Source organism: Rhinolophus ferrumequinum, chromosome 18 (genome assembly GCF_004115265.2).
Source record: "Rhinolophus ferrumequinum isolate MPI-CBG mRhiFer1 chromosome 18, mRhiFer1_v1.p, whole genome shotgun sequence".
Taxonomy (NCBI): Eukaryota; Metazoa; Chordata; class Mammalia; order Chiroptera; family Rhinolophidae; genus Rhinolophus; species Rhinolophus ferrumequinum.
In genome coordinates this window covers 26,210,990-26,229,875 of record NC_046301.1, presented here as the reverse complement: position 1 = coordinate 26,229,875, position 18,886 = coordinate 26,210,990, and the positions used below count along the sequence as shown (strand labels likewise).

The window sequence follows — 18,886 nt, the reverse complement described above, 5'->3', positions numbered from 1 at the left end:
TTTCACCATAAACTTAAGAAGTAGGTGCTATCCCTATCTTCCTGTGCAAGTGGAGAAAAGTTTTGAAATGGTCATAATATAATCAATCACGAAATTGTGCATTCGTTCCACAACTGTACATTTTTGTTACGTATTGATAAACGTCTACTGAATGTACGTGTGTGCAAATTCGCAAATATTATTTCAGAATTAGTTTCCGAATGTGAGGAATCAGCGCAGAAGAAACAACAGGAATAACGCTAAGTTAAATTCAACTAATGCCTAAAGCTTTCATTTTGAGATAAAAGGGAGAAAAATAAAGGACTGGAAGTGCAAGGCACCCAATAGCTCGTATCTGCATGTTACTGTATAAAGAAAGACTCAGGCTTTTCTCTAATAGATGGGAGATGAAACCAGAAAGCATGTGGTCAAATGCCTGATGCTTCCCCTACCCCAGCCCCGCAAAACGCGAATCTCAACACTTTTCAGTTAAGAGACTCCCAGGTCCAGAGCAATGGGGACTAACGGATCGTCAGTCTCCAGGACCGCACACCCCCTCGGCTGCTCCCGCCCCGCACCCGCGGGAGGGGGAGGAGCCGACGAACCGAAAGGGAAACGGCCGCGGGCCTCGGCGCTGCCATGGAGCTGCGGCCGCTGTGCAGGCTCTGGCTGCTTTACTGCTGGTGTTGCTGCGGCGGTGGCCGCGGAGCCGATCCCGCTGACACCTTTACCCCGACTGGACCGCGGAGCCGCGAGCAACAGGCAGCCGCCTTCCGGGTACCGAGCTCGAGTCTCCCTGTTTGTTTCCTTCTCGCCTTTTCCTGTCCCGAGTCTGGGCTGGGGCCGAGGGGGCGCCGATTGCTTCCTCTCCTGGTGGTCCCCTTGCCCGCAGTTCTGACGCGTCGGGGGTTTCTGAACTGGGTTTATCCCAGGGAACTTTTCCCTCCCTTTCCCACGTGCCTGGGTCTGGCTCCCTCCCATGCCTTTGCTAAGCAAAAGATTTGGTTTTGCAGTAAAGATTTATCACTGTGGATTTCTATGATGCGCCCAAACTAATTAATGGATCTGTCCGAAGTGTTCTTGATTGGAAGAAGCACCCCCTTTTAGCAGAACCGCTTGGCAGTTCTCACTGCTTCCAAAGCTGTCCCATTTCACAGTGACAGGAACCAAAAATGAGCGGAAAAAACCTGTCGTTTTTCTTCCGGAGGGAGGCGCTGATAACCACTTTCTATAATCAGAATTTTATAAATAAAGCAGAGCCTGCACTGAGCAAGCTCAGAGAATCCTCCTGTCGAATTATGAATTTTCCTGAACTGTGGCTCCTTAGACTCATGCCACCTTACGAGTTCACGTCGTGGAGACTGATTGAGAGAAAGGGGAAGCATTTCATTTATTTTCCATATTATTCTGAAAAGGCTTCATAATAATGTTTCGATTTTACCCCAGCATTAAAACTCTGGAATAGACCAATTAGATGAGTGTCAATAAGGTTGATTGTGAGCTTTAAGACAAAATACTTAATGTCAAAAAGACATGTTTTTCCTAATTTTATAATCATAAAATAATATACTCAAGGTTTTTGGGCCTGTTTCTCCATCCAAACAGGAATCTGATATGTCTTAGTGTATATAACTCATTCAATAAGCACATTCAGTTAAAACAAAAGAAAACAAAAAAATATGTAAAGATAATTGTTTTTCACCAGATCTGTTTAAAGGCTGTTTTGATTTATCAGCTCCCATTTTTCTCGTATGTGATGCATCTGTTTTTCAAACTCCTGCTCCTTTCAAAACTGCTAGTATGTTTTTTGTGTATTCCTCAAAACTTGACATCTTTTCTTTCATTGATGAGGGTAAGGTTCATTTTAATATTTTATATGACTTTAGGGACATTTACTATACAGTTGACCACTATTACATCCTCCATTACTTTATGTTAAAAACGTATGCTACCTGAGCCTTTACCTATGTCAGTTCTATCACGGGTTGTTAATGTGATGGGGAGTTGGAGCTCACTACAGTCCCACCGGCTGTGATGCTTCTATGAAATCGGCTCTAACAGCAAGAATCGAGGTAGAGCAGGAAAATCACTTGAAAGAATAGTTCATTCCAGAAAGGAAATGCAATGCTTTTTAAAATTTAAATGATTTGAAACCACTATTGGGTGGACTTGATGTGTGTTCTGCTATTATAGCAAAGAGGAAGTAAATATTCTTGGATATACTGATACTATTTTTTTATTATGAAAACAATCTGTGGTCTCTCTCTCTCTCTCTCTCTCTCTCTCTCTCTCTCTCTCCTCTCTCTCTCCTCTCTCTCTCTCTCTCTTTTCCTTATCACAGGATCAGTGACTGAGAACAAATGGGTGGAGGGTCAGGGAGAGCCATCTGACTGCAATGCAGCCTGACCCTGAGTGAAGAAAAGAGGAAAGGAAGGTGGGGGGAAGGGTGCTAGACTGCTGTGCAGTCCGAGGAAGGGTGGGAGAGGCCATTAGGGACTCATTAATCAAAAAACCAGCTTTCAGGGAAGTGCCATATTTCCCCAAAATAGGCCAGTCTTACTGCTCAGTCATTGGCTAGGTGCAGCCTGTGGGAACTGTGGCCTCCTTTGGTCTAATCCTGGTAATTCAGCATACAGAAGTTGGACTCCCTGTAAATGGAGGTCTGTGAGGCCGGTTCTCATGGTTGCCACACACTGTGCGTGCTCAGTGTCCTACATTCTCAATGCCTTCCCTGGTTACTTCAGCTCACAAAGATGGCCAATCAAGACTTACAGAATAACTGAATCCTCTGAATTACTTGGTGGTAGCTGTCTCGGACTTCTCTGTTACCTGCTTTGCATTTCAGTTCTATTCTCTGTATTTATACTTCTCCACTCCAAATTATATTCAAAGCTCTGATTCATCAAGATAAGGAAAAAAATAAGATTATGATAAGTCCCAGTGAAAACTTGCTTAAAAATAAACAGCTTAAAGCTATTTATGACATAAGGTATGTAAAATGTCATGGATGTATCTATTTAGCAACAGCTATTAATTAAGCATCTTTTGTATGCCAGGTATGTGCTCGGTGTGGGGAACACAGTAATGAATGACAGGCAGGCCTTGCCTTCATTTTGCTCATAGGTTTAAGAGGCAGACACACAATAAACAGATAAATGCATAAATAAATATAGAAGAACTAGAATTGGAAACGTACCAAATCGTGGCCTCCTGAAGTTTTATTTATCCCACACAATTGGGTAGTATTAGGAAATTGAGGCATGTTCACATAAAAGACAGACCTGAGATAAATTATCACAAAAGCTGAGGAATCTGTAAATAATGATCATATTTTCCCTCCAGATAGACTAACCAACCAGTCTTCCTGGACCACTTCCAGGGTTCTATCTCTTTCACAAAGCCTTGTAACTTAAATGAGATAGAGATTCTATAAAGCTCAAATAAAATCAGATTTATTTATTCATTATTTACTCATTTCCTTTTCATACTTCATTACTTAGTGCTGGGAAATACAAAGATAAAAAAGACACACTTTCAAAAGTCACAATTGTTTAATTGCATGAGTGCCTGTTGGTGACAATTTCCACTAGTCTCTAGTGCTTATTTGCAATTTATTTTATTTTTGCTACTGTGTTAAACAAACATATATTTAGTGCTCTCAGCATGCTTAGTGAAGAAGAATTATAAATGGATAAAACATACCTTTCCCAGCCTCTAAAATATACCTGGAATCAGATAGTAGTTCTAATACAAAACACTTATAAATCTGATCTCATTATCTTATAGAACCTTTCATTGTGATCTGCCGGAAATAAATCAAGCTTTGACTTTTACATCTGAAGAATATCTCCAAGTTAACTATACACAAATTGCATTGGAAAGTTAACATAGGTGATATAAATTAGCTTTTTTCTTTTATTTTCTTTTAGGAAAGTCTTAATAGACATCGATACTTGAATTCTTTTTTTCCTAGTGAAAATTCCACTGCCATCTATGGAATAAATCAGTTTTCATATTTATTTCCTGCAGAGTTTAAAGGTAAGGTATAATGGTGCTATTAGTTAATTGGTTTCCTCATTTCAACTTGTCTCCTTAATTTTTGAGGAATTGTTTAACTGTGAATCTAGAAAATTGAGTAATAGTTAGCATTTATTAAATACTTAACTAAGTATCAAGCATGTACCAGGTACTGGCAGGAAAATTAATTCATGGCCACTCTTGTAATTATCCCTTGAGAATTAAATATTATACATATAAGCATTTCCATGTGTCTGTAAGGGACACTGCCTCATTCCAGTTTTCCAGTGCTGTTTCTATTCAAGTCACCGTGGTTCCATGGGTTACCATAAACCATTGTACTCATCTTTATTATCGACCTGGTTCTGTCAAACAAGTCATCTTATGTGGCGGCTCCAGCGCTATTGTATGAATTGTTATCTTTTCCAGCTTTCAGTGGACTGCATTTCATGTATGGAAAAGCACATATAAAAACCACAGATGGCAGGCTTTGCTAGAAAGCTACTGTTTCTGTTTGAAAAGTTCCTCCAAAAAGAACCCCAAGGGACCTTCCCTATCATATAATATTGTCTTTTCATTTAATGTTTCTACTCAGCTACTTATTTAAGAAGCAAAACTTCCAGATTTCCCAAATACTCAGCGGCAGTGCAAATGTCCATCTCCAACGTGTCTTTGCCTTTAAGATTTGACTGGAGAGACAAGCAAGTTGTAACGCAAGTGAGAAACCAGCAGACAGTAAGTTTTAGGATTTTTTTTCTTTTGTAATCGCCTTAGCATGGGAAATCACCTTTGAGGTCAAGTGCAATCAAACTTGTAATGGAACCCATAATGTTCTCTAGGTAAAATCACATCCCAATCATTCAAAAAATGGCAATAAGAGGAGAATCTCTGGTGGAATGAGAGGCAGGTGTCTAAGTCCGTCTTATATTCTGAGATAAACCTTCCTTGGTGTGTTCTGTCTCTAATTACCATCGCCACCAGCACACTGGCTCAGGGGTGTTTCCCAGTAGCTGTGTCACAGTTACCAAAGCTTCTGTAGAACAGCAGATGGAAGGCTGGAGAAGGTAAACGTGACTACTAAATGCTTAAGTAGTTTAAAAGGGAAACTGAAAAAATAACTTGAATTCCAGACACATTTATTGACAGTGTTTCCTGGTTCTCAGGCCTCATCCCTTTAGCTTCACAGTAAACCTTAATCCCTACAGGATCATACACTTTATCTATGACCCTTAGAAATTCAATCAGTTCTGCTATAATGAGACATAAGTGTTCCTAAATATGACCACCTGTGCAAAACCATGAGGTGAAAACAAAGAGATTATGGGAGAATGAGGTTATGGCACAGCATTTAAAAACTTAGTGACACATTTTAAAAAAGATAGAAAGTAATAAAAGTAGCAGCATAGTTTTCCAAGTGTTAAATGACTAAGAGATATATAAGTACTGCAATAAGTGCAGCAGTTTACCTGAAAAAGACCTGAAGTGTGCCTATAGGAGTGGAATTTGACAGGGCTGCAGCTTGTGTGTTATTGTGATGGACAGAAGGTTCTCTGAAATCAGACGTAGATGGGTGTTCTCATAGGTTCACACAGTGGACCAATGTAGCTGGTAGACGTTTGAGGGGGGTGCGTATCTGCTTTGCTGACATTCCCTGGCTCTCTGCATTCCCATAATTAGCATAGGGAATGTCAGCTGATGAAGGAAAGCCAATCCCCTAACCACATGCGTATAGTCTAACTAAAAGCTAACTAAAGCTAGCTATAAGTATGGTGTCAGCAACCTGTATTCACATTTATCAAGGGGTGGAGATTCTGCAGTAGAGTCCCTTAGTGAATATTTTACTATAGTATGGGCACTGCAGATCTAGATATAAATGAGGCCACTTAAAAAACCATAAAGTTGCTCAGAACTTCACTCCGTAAAGACAGCTACTTGTTCTTCCTTTCTTTGCCAACTCTGCAGTATATGGTCCTATGACTAAGTCAGGTCCACCCAGTTCCAAATCCTACCCTCACCTCTGCCTTTTCCATCTCTCTTGTGTGTTATCCTTGATTTCCATTTTTTCCATCTCCTCCCTTTCTTTCAAGATTAACTCTTTTATTCTTCTGTTCTAGTTTGTCCAATAAAAGTAAGTTAATAGATCCAGACTCAGGAAGATTTCCAGCCAATATTTGAATGAGGAATGACTAATATGGGTTTCTATCATTAGGAGATTTCACGTGCATTCATAACATGCACATGCTGGCATCTTGATAGCCTAAAAAGTAATTCATTCAGCTCCTGTGTCCGTCAAATAATGAGTACAGAATATATGACATATATCCATGACCCACCTCACCCCATCACTGCTTCCATCGTTGGGGCAGAGATGGTGGATGACACAGAAGCAGCGTCGGGAGAAACAAGAGGGATGGGAGAATGGGGTGGGAGCTGGTACACTTCTTAGAAACTGAAGTCTTCTGTTCAATGAACTCACTAGACTTTTAAAACTGCATCACTCTAGGTTTGTATCAGTCTCTAAAATTCACTGTTATCTTGCATTGTCTAATTTACAATAGTGATAGTACCAGTTTACCTTTAATTATTTGAGTTTGACACTTAAAAGGAAATTGCGGTTTTCTTTTCTTTTTTCAATTTGGAGATTGAGAGGATGGGCATTTGTATTTTGTAGGTCCTCCTGATTTGGCTCACTTAGTTGATTTGATAACTTGTGATATTGAAAAATGTTGGTAAACTTGATTTGAACATTATTTGATGGTAAATACTATTTTGTTCCTGTTTTTCAACAGTGTGGAGGATGCTGGGCCTTCAGTGTGGTAGGTGTGGTGGAATCAGCATATGCAATAAAAGGGAAGCCTCTGGAAGATCTGAGTGTACAGCAGGTCATTGATTGTTCATATAATAATTACGGCTGCAATGGAGGGTCTACCCTCAATGCTTTGAACTGGCTAAATAAGGTGACTAGTTTCTCAGCCTTTTAAACTCTTTACGTCCTCTTTTGCTCATTTAATGTGCGTTCAGAATTCTAACAGTTTACTCTCGTTTACTAAATAATGTTTTTCAGTTTAGAAATTTATATGACTAAAGCTTGAATTAATCAGAAGATTTGAAAATGAATTGCTTCTAGGCATGTCAGTCAACATGCTCAAAGGGTGAAAACATCTTACCAGAGATCTGTTTTCCGAAAAAGGTTTATGTTTATTTCTTAATAGGCAAATGATGTTTTTATTTTTGCAGATATATGTCACATAGTGACCCAGAAAGATGAGAATATATTATTATCCATTCCCATAGAATTTCTGCATGTTAAGGTGAAAAGGGACATTAGAGGTCAGCTAATTAAGTAGCTCTTTTTTGTAGATGAAGAGATGAGACCTGACAGGTAAGATCGTATTGCCAGATCGAGAACTGAGCCAGAATTGCACCTCAAGTCCTCCGCCTCCCAGTGGAGGGCTTACCCAGTAGTACACCACAGTGGCCCTCAGTGTTGTAAGGATACTCTTTGACGTTGTCCTAGATTCAGCATCAGTTGTGGGAAACCAGCCAATGAGGGCTCTATTCCGTTTTGTAAAAGGTTTTCAAGCTAGAGTTCCTCTAACTCAAATATCCTTCCCTTATGAATTTGCTGGATTTGAGTCACTGAATGTCAGAAGCTGCTCTGTATTATAGGCAGTTATGAATTCTGTGTCCTCTCCCTTCCACACACTCAACATTCAAAAAAGAAGTCTGTACAGACAGCTATACAATACGTAACATACGCCCGATGAACAGCACAGAGAGAAGTGGATAGAAAGAACAGTTGACCTCACCATTGCCTGTGCGTAAACCACTGTGCTGGATGAGTCTCAAAGACTTCCTAATACAGAACTAGACACCTTGAAGGAAAGTGGGCTGCCCTATTGTACTCTCAAGAGAAAGATAAGACTGTATTATTAGATTGCGAGGGTTCTAGGGAAGGAAGGTACAGGAAAAACAAGAGTAAAGGAGAAGTAAAACTACTGACTCTCCTTAGGATGTTCATAACAAATACCTGAAGATTGAATTTAAGATCTTAAGGTGACCCAATGAATAGCCACATGATAACGGTGTGACCAAACCGAATCTTATTTTGACACATTGCAGCAAATTCTATTTGATTTTTAAAAACAACTGCGTGACAGAGAACACTTTGGGTGATTATTTTCTTTTAGACGCAAGTAAAACTGGTGAGAGATTCAGAATACCCATTTAAAGCACAGAGTGGCCTGTGCCATTATTTTTCTGATACACAGTCTGGATTTTCAATCAAAGGTTATTCTGCTCATGACTTCAGGTAAATGTCTTACTGTACTATGTTTTTCTCCCTATTTCTTAATTTATGATCTATTGACTGTTCAGAATTAATAACTTGATTGAAGTCATCACTGCATATTTGTAATTGTTTTAAAACCTATTTTTTTCTAGAGAAACAAATTGTCAGTCACCGTGGAGTGCTATGGATGTTGTTCCTTAAATATGCTCTACTTATCTTTTCATGCATCATTATACTAGCGATAACAACATTAAATTAACACATTTAAATCCAGTTAAAGCTATAATTTATATTTACCACCTTCCTCTTGCCAAATTTAGGTGTTATAATTACCATTAGTATATTTCCATCTTCAATCTTCCTTTTGAATCCATCGAAAATTGCTTTGTATAGACGCTCTAGGTAATATTAAGTAGTCTACTTACCAAGAAGCATTTTTGAACACCCTCTATGGTCCTTGCATTTTCAAGCCATCAACTATAAGAAAAACGTAAACTGAAACTTTCACTTTAGAAGCAAGGAGGAGTGTATTACCGGAGACAGATTATGTTACGCCCAATGGAAATGCCAGGACAGATACAGGTAGGCTGAGGAAGAGAACTTGTGTTAGAACTTGAAGGATAAGATGATTTTGGACAGGTTCAGAGGAAAATAATCATTAAAAAATGCTTTCAAATCCCATGAAAATCTCAAAGCCGGCTAGGGAACCCTTGCGACCATTTGATAGAGTGCAGAATAGGTATTCAGGACTGATAAAGACAGAGGAAGACTCAACCAAAATGTGGCTTTATTTAAAAAAAAAAAATATGTATGTGTGTGTGGGTGTGTGTGTATGCGCGCACGCTTAAAGGGAGCTTTGCAGTTTTTTGAAACAGAACACAGAGAAATTAAATTAAGTTTGGATGAGGTGACAGACTGCCCTATAACTTATTGGTACTAAATATAAAAGAATCTCTTCATCCACATAGTGTCTACCTATGGGATCTGAAGGGAATCAAGGGTGAAAGTGGACCCTTGAACAAAACGGAACCACTCTAAATAAGCGTAAGTGTAGCTGAGGATTGACAGATTGTCAACATAGCTTCTGTCCACAACAAGGGTTCTCGGGGTGACCCTAGGAACTATACACCAGAAAGTTTCAATTCCACAGACAGAAGAGTAGACAGGAGCTATAGTAAAATGTGCCAGGACACTGTGTACAGTGGTCAACATCTTTGAGGGTAAAGGTAACACACTTTCTAAAATGAGAAAGTGTGCCTCTATACACTCTTAGTTCCTTGAGAATATAAGTGAAGCATGTGCACCAGAAGGAACTCGATTTTCAAATGCCACTAAAAAGGGATTCAGCAAATCCCTTGCCATGTATAGCAAGTTGAACAAGTTAGGAAGAAACAAAATAATAGGCAAAGTTGGAGAGTGAGAGGGAGAGAGAGAGAGAGACAGACAGAATGCAAGGGTCACTGGCATTGGGCCTGAAAGGATTTATCCAACCCTTTGATTAAAAAGAAAGCAGTCCCTATAAAAATCTCTACGTTTACACTGAACATTAAACTCTCTGATAATATAGTGCTATGCTAACTGTGATAGACTGTGCAAGAAGACCTTTCTTTGATTTAGTCATTCATTCATTCAAATATTTACTGAACACTGTTTTAGGTTCCGGGTATTCAGCAGTGAACAAAACAGGAAAAACAGCCCTTTCCTCAAGACTATATTTTAGTGATAGAGATGGGCAACAAGCAAAACAAATGAAAATATGTATGGTATGTTAGATATAATAATTTCTAAAGAGGACAAAATAAAACCATGGGAGAAAGAGGAAACATCAGGGTAAAGGGAGGGGAGTCTAAAGTCTTAGGTTGTGGCTCATTGAGAAGATGACATTTCAGTAAACACCTGAAGAAGTGTGAGAACTTAGCCATGCAGATGGCTGAGGAAATACCATTGCAAACAGAAGGAACTGTAAGTGCAAAGGCCCTGAGACAGAAACATGTTTGGCATATTTAAAGAACAATGAGGAGGCTAATGTGACTCTAGTGGAGAGGAGATGGAGTAGACTAGTGAGAGATGAGGTAAGAAAAGTTATTAGGTAATCACTTTAGAACAGTGTTAGAAGAATGGTCCTAGACATTTTATCATAATAAAATGATAAAAAGAATGGAATTACCATTAATTGAGACATGAAAGTCTAAAGAACAGATTTAGCGAGGGAATATCAAGAATCCATTTGGGATATGTAGGGAGTGATCCAGGAAGCACTCGTAAGGGAACAGGGAAACGAGACAAAACAGGGAAAGTACGGGTTTCCTTATTAAGCAAATTAGTACTGAGCGTAAGCCAGAACTCGTGGAGCCAAGGTAAAATTTGCATTTCAGACTTAATGACCCAAGTTGATTTTAATCACCTCCCATGATTTATTAGTTCAGGGTGCAGCTGGGGTAGAGGAGGGAGTGGGCTTGATTGCCTGGCTCTTTGAGATAGAAGGACCTCAAGCAAAGAGCTTAAGTCTCCCTGTTGGAAGCCTGGCTGGCTGCATCCACTGATAAGAGCCAAGCATGTGGGAAGTTCTTCCACAGCATCTGCCATAACCAGGCATTGGTCCAGGCCCCTGGCACTTAAACATCACCACTTCCATCTGAAATGCCTGAGACTCAGAGAAGGTCACACAGCTAGTAAAGCCAGATTAGAATGCCTACCTGTCCAATTTTGAAGCCCATACTTTTCCCCTTATTTCTATTTTTAAGGCCATGAGCTCTTAGTTTTACAGTGTTTTCCAACAATGTCAGCCCAGGGCACAGCTTACCGCCAAAAATTCCATAAAATCTTGTGCATAACTTCAAAAGACCTAAAAAAACCATTGAGTTATAACATCATCTAGTCAAAGTGAAATGACCATTCAGACCCAGGCTTCTTCATGTAGTATTTTGCTTATCAGATCCCAAGAAAGACATTTCACAACTCAGAATGTGAACTTGATTATTTAAATAAAAAAGGAAAGAACCTACTACATACAACAATGGACCGAAAAACCAGAACACAATATATCACACTGAATTTTAGGGAAGATGAGATGGAAAGCTACATACTCTTCAAGGGTCTTTAATAGATAAGACTGCCCTTCATCACCAAATCTTTATGACAGTAAAATTTGGGAAAATTCTTTAAAGACTATAGGATTTGTATCTTACTGATCTGTTAAATGAATAGCAAGACCATGGAACAAGGCTTAATAATATATCCATTATCAACAATGTGTATTTTCATAGTAGTTCTATATTGGGATAATAATGGGAACAAAGATGCTGTTTGGAGTATACTTTAACTTAATTAAAAGCCAACACCTTTCTAATAGACAAGTGAAAACAATGGTGTTAGGTCTGGGGCTAAATGGACTATTTGCCTGCCTATGGCATGTCCTCCTATTTCATAGTTTCCAGTATCTTTGATATCTTTTCTTTAGCTCTGCCTCAAAGCATGGATTATTTCCAAATTGTTTCTTTGATTCTACAATGTTAATTACCCTTTGCATTCTAAAAAATATTTCTCCTTCTTGATCTTTCTCCTTCCATCATGATGTCCCTATGACTGGATGTTTGAAGTCTTGTATTTACAGTATATCTTTGTTATCTTAAAAAAGGTGAAGACACTGTGTTCTGATTAATACAGAGATTATCATATTTGTCACATTGGGTTACAAAATATTTTTAATTGAATACAATAAAATATATATTATACACTAAAACCTAGACTGAGCAAAATTAGTTTATTAGGTAACTTAGAAATGAGGGAAGGAAACAATGTTTATTATAACCATAGAGAGTAATTTATGTGTTAGGCGTGCTACAAAATTTATACCTATAGATTTTATTCTTATATTGATTCAGCAAGGTAGGCGGAATGACTCCAGCATACGGCTGGAATTTAAACCTTGGTATGTAGAACTTCAAAGCCTACACCCTACCATGATGCCTTTTAAGAATTATATAAATTTACTTATCTCAGGGTAATTTCACTGAATACCGATTATTATTACAGTAGCAAAAATTAGAAATGACTGCTCATAGATCCCCCAAAAGCAAACCTTCAAGCTAAAAGGTAACATAAATAAATATGTAAAATGAATGTGTAGTTTCTATGTCAGTAAATTCCACTGTTAATCCCAGTTTTTTCCTCATCTTGGAGAAAAATCCCCTTGATAAAAACTGATCTCCAGCTGATGAAGGATTATATACTCTTTGAAGCCACTAATCCACCCATGTCTTACTTCAGCAATAAACTACCAAATGCTATCTTCATGGTCTAAAATATCAGTAAGTTGGTTTCAGTGTTCTTCACCCACAAAGCTGACCTTTCAAAATGTAAATAATAGTTTACTCACATACTTCCAAAATTAATGAAGCCAAATTGTTGTGTAACATATAACTTTTTCAATAGATGTCCATGTGTGAAAGCAATAACTGTCTTTTGAAGTCTTCACAATATAGTACCACTTCTCCTGGCATCTTAACATATGTTCTATCATATAATTATATTTGCCACTTTTGGGTAACCTTTCCCTTTAATTTCTATATTTGACATTCACTAAGTTAAGTTGATCAGTCTCTTGATTTTTCACCTGGTGTGGCAGTGATATCTCTATGCATCCAGTCTTAGAGATGCCACTTTCCTTATTAAAAGAATCCCTATATTATAACTGGATACTTTGCCAGCCAGCTGCAAAACTCTGTTCCCCATCTTCCTTGAATCTAGATTTAGGCATATGACTGAATTCTAGTCAATGAAATCCATGCAGATATATACAGAATGTGTGTGTTACTTCTGGGAAGTCTTTTCAACAGGAATATGGCATCCCTCCTTTTTACTTCCTGCTGTCTGAAATGTGTTCAAAGACTGGAGCTCTAACAGCCATCTCGTACCATTTATTGACCTTGGGAATGGAAACCTCAAATGGCAGAACCATAACAAAACGAGCCTTGGTTCCTGATATGCTGGAGGCCTATTGCAGTTCTAGACTGCCAATCTCCCAGATTTCTTTTAGCCTCCATTGTTTAGGTCTTCTGTAATTGCAACCAAACCTACTCCTAACCATACAAAGATTAAAGAGGTCATTTTTATAAAATATTCTTACCTTAAAAAACTAAACTCCTTAACGAAATATTTCCTCTTTTGGTAGTGACCAAGAAGACGAAATGGCAAAAGCACTTTTTACCTTTGGCCCTTTGGTAGGGATAGTAGATGCAGTGAGTTGGCAAGATTATCTGGGAGGCATAATACAGCATCATTGCTCTAGTGGAGAAGCAAATCATGCAGTTATCATAACTGGGTTTGATAAAACAGGTACGTGCTGACAAGACTTGATTGATTACTTTCCAACTTAAACTCTGAATGACAAATGATCTCCATCCTTTAAAATGCTGAAATTTGGTCTTCCTATGTCTGAGTCCTCTTCAAACATTTACAACCTTTCAGTAGACTTCCAGATATAAGTAAGCCATCATGTTTTCCCTATCAATTTTGGTGGATACCTTATTAAAATGATGACAATTCTTGATGTAAATAATGTACATTTTCCCTCTGGAATGTTTAAGATAATTGTTCAGAAAATCGTTAAGATAATTGTTAAGAAAATAGAAGTGCCCATAATTTTATCATACATATCTAGCAATTCTTTTTTTAACCCTATTCCTAATTCTCTGAATATATGTACTTTTATGTTATGTAGGCCCCGTATGAAGTGAAATGAATTCAAACGTATTTTCCATTCACTAAGTATGGCTCAAGTTTACTTAGCTAGCTTAAGTTTGCGTTCCACCACAGTTTTAATCGTTTTCTCAGAGCTACTACACTGATCAAGAAATAAACTTTAAGTAAACATACATTCACACCAAAGATGAGTTTTTCAGGGTCTGTTGCCATTTTGTGTTTTATAGGAAGTACTCCATATTGGATTGTGCGGAACTCATGGGGAAGTTCTTGGGGAGTAGATGGCTATGCCTATGTTAAAATGGGAGGTAATATTTGCGGTGAGTCATGAATTTATGTTTAAAACTTCAGGCTAAATGTCAAGGAAGATGCTTTATATATAGTAAAAATATATACCTGTTCAGACCATTGTATGCTTCCAATGTACTCAAATCACTTTTACAGCAATAATTTTTATCCTTCAACCGATTGATAAAAAGTGTTTTAAAAAGAGATGCTATTACACATATTCACACTTTAAAAAGTAAGAAAGACTATAGTAAAAGCAAATATAATAGTAAAACATTATAAGATAAAATAATTTACCAAAGTTAAGTACTTCAAAAACCAGATAAACACTAAATTTAGGAGGCCGAAGTTCTCCAAAAACACCTCCTAGTTCTAAATTTACTTTTTATAACTGTATGAATTTTCCTTAATTTGTATATTATAATACTTGCCCAAGGATTATCAAGAATCACTTTTTCTTTGGATCAAAATATATAAACATGTATGAAAAGGAATTAGGATTGTTTCTGATTTAATATGTCCCTTGTCACCTGCAAAATTCTTGTATAACACTCATGAATTGAGAGGCAAATGACAAACATGTTCTTTTATAGAAAAATAATACTTTTTGTTAATTAACCACAAACCAAATTAAAATAGCTAGTTAAGTGTTTTAAACTGTATTCTAAAAACTTATATCCAAACCTATATTCTAAAATTTTTGATCAGGAAAGTCAACATATTTTGTGAATCAAGTTAGAGCCAAACAAATTGCATATGAGAGTAATCATTTAAATTCTCATTACAATCATGTCCAATATATATACAACTTTTTAAAAAATTGTAAAACCCTCCACATTATGAGTTACAGAAAAGTTTGAGAGTTTGTGTTTTGATTCAGTCAGTGGGTACTGTCTAATCATTCTATAGAGTAGAATCCATGAAAATTAACAGATGGCCTGTTCTATCACCCTAGTAAAATATTTTTCGAAAGTTATTTATGGGAAAGAGCTAACATCATAGAAATCTTTAAGCCAGAACACTAGCAACCCAATCAGACTGATACATTTTAGTATTATTGGGGGCTTTTACATTCTTAGAACATGCAGACAAATTACTTCTGCTGCTCATTGAACCTCTGCTACTAAACATAAATTGTCTCTAACTGGGATGCCTGGATCTGAGCTGAGGGGTGGCTGTTTTCAAAGCTCTAGCGGAGAGTTGCAAGAACATAATTTGGACATTGGTTCATAATTGCCTCAGTTATGCCCCTCCCACCTTACCCCGGCCCCCAGCGACTGAGGGTGATTTGGAATATTTTCTCCTCTGTTTCCCAATTTGATTCTCCAAGGGCCTGCCTGGTTAGTAATTATACAAGGATCCAAATCTGTCCTGAAAGTAACATACTTGATGATCACATTAGTTTTTTGGGCACTGGTATAAGGCAGACAGCATTCCATGGCCCCAAGAGATTTCAAAAAATACAGCTGATTAGAATGAAATCCTGTCTTCAAATGGACTATTTAATGCTTTCCCCATCATATGGAGATAATATGTTTTTGTTTGTTAAGAAAGCATAGCACACTTGTAATGTATTGAATTTTTGCTAATTAAAGTTCAAATCTTAGAGTTTGAATTCTCAAATTGTATTTAAAATAATTCTATAAATTATTTTATCACCTCTAAGCAATGTATATGAGTGCAATAAAGATTTCAGATACATTCACTTAATAAGTTCATAAATCACATTGGAGGTTTCTTGTAGTTTCTTGAAACAAAAATATTAGTCATCTATTCTAGTATCTGCTTTTGGAGTCACCTTGTTTATACTGACAGCTATCACCATTAAATTATTTTTAGTAGATGCTGTTTCTGAAACCAACTGATTTATTATTTTAATTTGCTGTTTAAAAGGCATATGAAGAGGAAATAGACTCGTACTAATAATTTTCTTTTTTTCTTAGGTATTGCAGATTTTGTTTCTGCCGTGTTTGTGTGATATATAGATCAGATCAAGAGACAACTACAAAACTGAAGGTTCATAATGACTTGTAGCATGGTCATGCTTCGTTCTCAGCATCACTCAGCCACAAAAGGTTCTAGGGCCTAACAGTATTTCAACTAAGTTGTAGAATGTTCCCTTCGTATGGAAAGCTGGACAACCATAGTCAGTTGGAAGAACACCAGCACCATAGCCTGGGAGGAAATCCGTGGGATAGTTTCCTACTCTGGGATGAAGATCAGATTAGGAGATAGTTTAGGTCTCTTCAATTTGAAGAGGCTATTATCTGGGCTTGTTTGATTATTGTTTTTGTTTGGTTTTTTTATTTGTTTAATTTTAATGTCGTACTTCAGATAGAATTAAAGAGGTGATAAGAATTTATTTTCCTTTGTGGGATATAATCACCGCTTAACTTGCCCAAGTATACAAGAATAGCCAACCTAAAATGATGTCAGCCCCTCACAATTATAACATTCACAGCCCTCTGAGGTGGAATTTCATAAGGATTTTGAAATAACAATAGCTTTACCTCAACAAATGGTGCTTACCTCGTGAACTGTAGCGAGATCATGTAGTAAAGAAACAAAAGGACAAAACCATTTTCGTAAGAGATGGAAATTAAATGACCAGTATGGCAACTATGTGATAACAAAAACTCAAATAATGTTGCCTGAGAGACATATTATCGTTTGGGAATTTTCATTGTCAATAGGATTCCCATAGACTTTATTTCTTACTTTGTTCTCCGTATATTGAGAGACAATGTATTTTCCAACATCTTCCAACTCTCTTTCTTACTCTTTACTATGACACTCTTAAGTTTTCCTGGTGGTTTGACTTCCTTGGCCAAGAAGTCTCATTACTTACTTTTCATTTCTATTATATAACCATTGATTTTGCTCTACGTAAGTTATCAACATCTAGCTTTCATCTTTCACTTTCACCCATCGTTTGTAGGCACTACACCTTTCAAAGTCCAATCTCTTTAATCTAAGGTATCAGCTAGAATGTGAGTTTCCCAGCCTCTCTGTTTTTCCAGTTTTCTCCTCTTCTATTTTCTTGTGCATCCATTTGACTTCCACCTGGTTTCTGGTTCTTGATGCCCATGTTCTCTCTTGCCTAAGTCGTCATGTGTGGCTGTGTAAGAAACTCAGAGCATAAGAGCTCATCTTCTGATTGAAGACAAATACAACCACATTAAATGAGTTATTATAAGAAAATCATGAAAGACTACATATGTAAGTAATTTCTTCTCTAAAATTCATGGTTGCTTTGAAATGTAAAATAACTTTAACAAAAATATTTTAAATGTAGCAACAACCACTAAAAAAAAATGAAGACATCCCATTTTTCCACTCCCTTTGGCCTTCATTTATTCATCCCCTTTATTAGAAAAAGGGAAATTAAAAAATGAAACATTATCTATTTTTTTCTTACACCAACCAGAACAAATCTCAGAAGAATGTGTGTTGACTCAGATTTACAAATGTTCCAGGAAGACAAACATTGATATTTTAATTGGTTAATATTCTAATTATCTAAGTATGCCAAAGTGGACCTATGTTTGTGTCTGTTTCCTGATTTCTATATAATGTAAATGCTTTTCTGATACTCTTTTTCAAATGTTAAAGAATTTTTAAGATTACACCATGATTAATACCTCTCAGCTGCTCTGGATTTTGATGACATTTATAATAAAACAACCTATATTTGACTTTGTGGAGAGAAGATTCTGTCCATAGCGTATGGCTTATATTTTGTGAACACTGTGTCATTGTGCTTTGCATTCACACAAGGGATGGCTCCGTTCCAAATCCATGTATTTAATTTTTGGTTTTCTCCATAGACACTGTGGGGACAGAGCCAGGAGTGCAGTTTCCAGGCTCTTGCCCTCACATGGAAAGGTGCTCACTCGGGTAGTAAATGGCCATCAACTGTGATTGGATGGCCATCAGCTGTGGCTAGTTGCCCGTCAGCTGTAACCAGTGAGCCAATGGCCACTAATATAACTGCCGTGGCTACGCTGGCAGCAAAATGGGGGCTAGCAAGGAAAATGGGGGCTAGCAAGAAGATGGTGGCTGGCAAGCGCAGACTGCAGTTAGCAAGGCGGAGTGCGGGTTGCAGATTGTAGAGAAGCGGTCGGCAGGTTGCAGATCCTGTGGCTACTGCTCCCTGTGTCTCCGGCCCAGCCGCCAGCGAAACTGTAGTGGTATGACTCCCCTATCTATGGCTCCGTGGGTGTTCCTTTTTGGCCTAGCCATATCGTGCATTCTTATGTGGGGAGTGGGACTAGAGACCCCGCCTGAGAAGCCCTGCATGACACACGCTTTAACTTCAATGTCTCCAAAACCATGCATCATCTTTCCTTCCCCTCAAAAAAAAAAAAAAAAACCAAAAAAAAAACCCTGCATCTTCTACAGTCTATTTGTTAACAGCATCAACATCATGTAAGCAAACAATCAGTAAAATTGAGAGAACTCTTAGATATTTAATCAGGTCAACTCTGTTTTAGTAGCCGATTACCTGATCACCTGCCTCCTCTCCATTTCTACAGTCCCTTCCCAGATGCATGCTCTTTAGTATCTATGTCCACTATTTCGTCTGCCCAATAAACCTCATGTTTCTTA

The 18,886-nt window shown here is 37.7% G+C and overlaps 1 protein-coding gene across 2 annotated transcripts; it reads left to right on the top strand.

The window, feature by feature from the left end:
• Positions 1-593: 593 nt before the first annotated feature.
• Positions 594-18,095, top strand: CTSO (cathepsin O). 2 transcript variants are annotated; one of them, XM_033135505.1, is made up of 8 exons: positions 594-756; positions 3,909-4,017; positions 4,592-4,731; positions 6,786-6,953; positions 8,187-8,308; positions 13,461-13,624; positions 14,218-14,310; positions 16,222-18,095. In XM_033135505.1, the coding sequence occupies exons 1-8, from the start codon at positions 619-621 to the stop codon at positions 16,254-16,256; spliced, it is 969 nt and encodes a 322-aa protein (XP_032991396.1). In that variant the 5' UTR covers positions 594-618; the 3' UTR covers positions 16,257-18,095. The 2 variants fall into 2 exon arrangements, with proteins under 2 accessions (XP_032991396.1, XP_032991395.1); XM_033135504.1 differs by having other exon boundaries at positions 663-756; positions 3,953-4,017; positions 16,222-18,092.
• Positions 18,096-18,886: the final 791 nt, after the last annotated feature.

Coding starts and splice junctions, on each gene's coding strand:
- CTSO (XM_033135505.1), top strand. CDS start 619: ATGGAGCTGCGGCCGCTGTGCAGGCTCTGGCTGCTTTACTGCTGGTGT. Junction 4,732..6,785: donor AAGTGAGAAACCAGCAGACA/GTAAGTTTTAGG, acceptor GTTTTTCAACAG/TGTGGAGGATGCTGGGCCTT. Junction 6,954..8,186: donor CTTTGAACTGGCTAAATAAG/GTGACTAGTTTC, acceptor ATTTTCTTTTAG/ACGCAAGTAAAACTGGTGAG.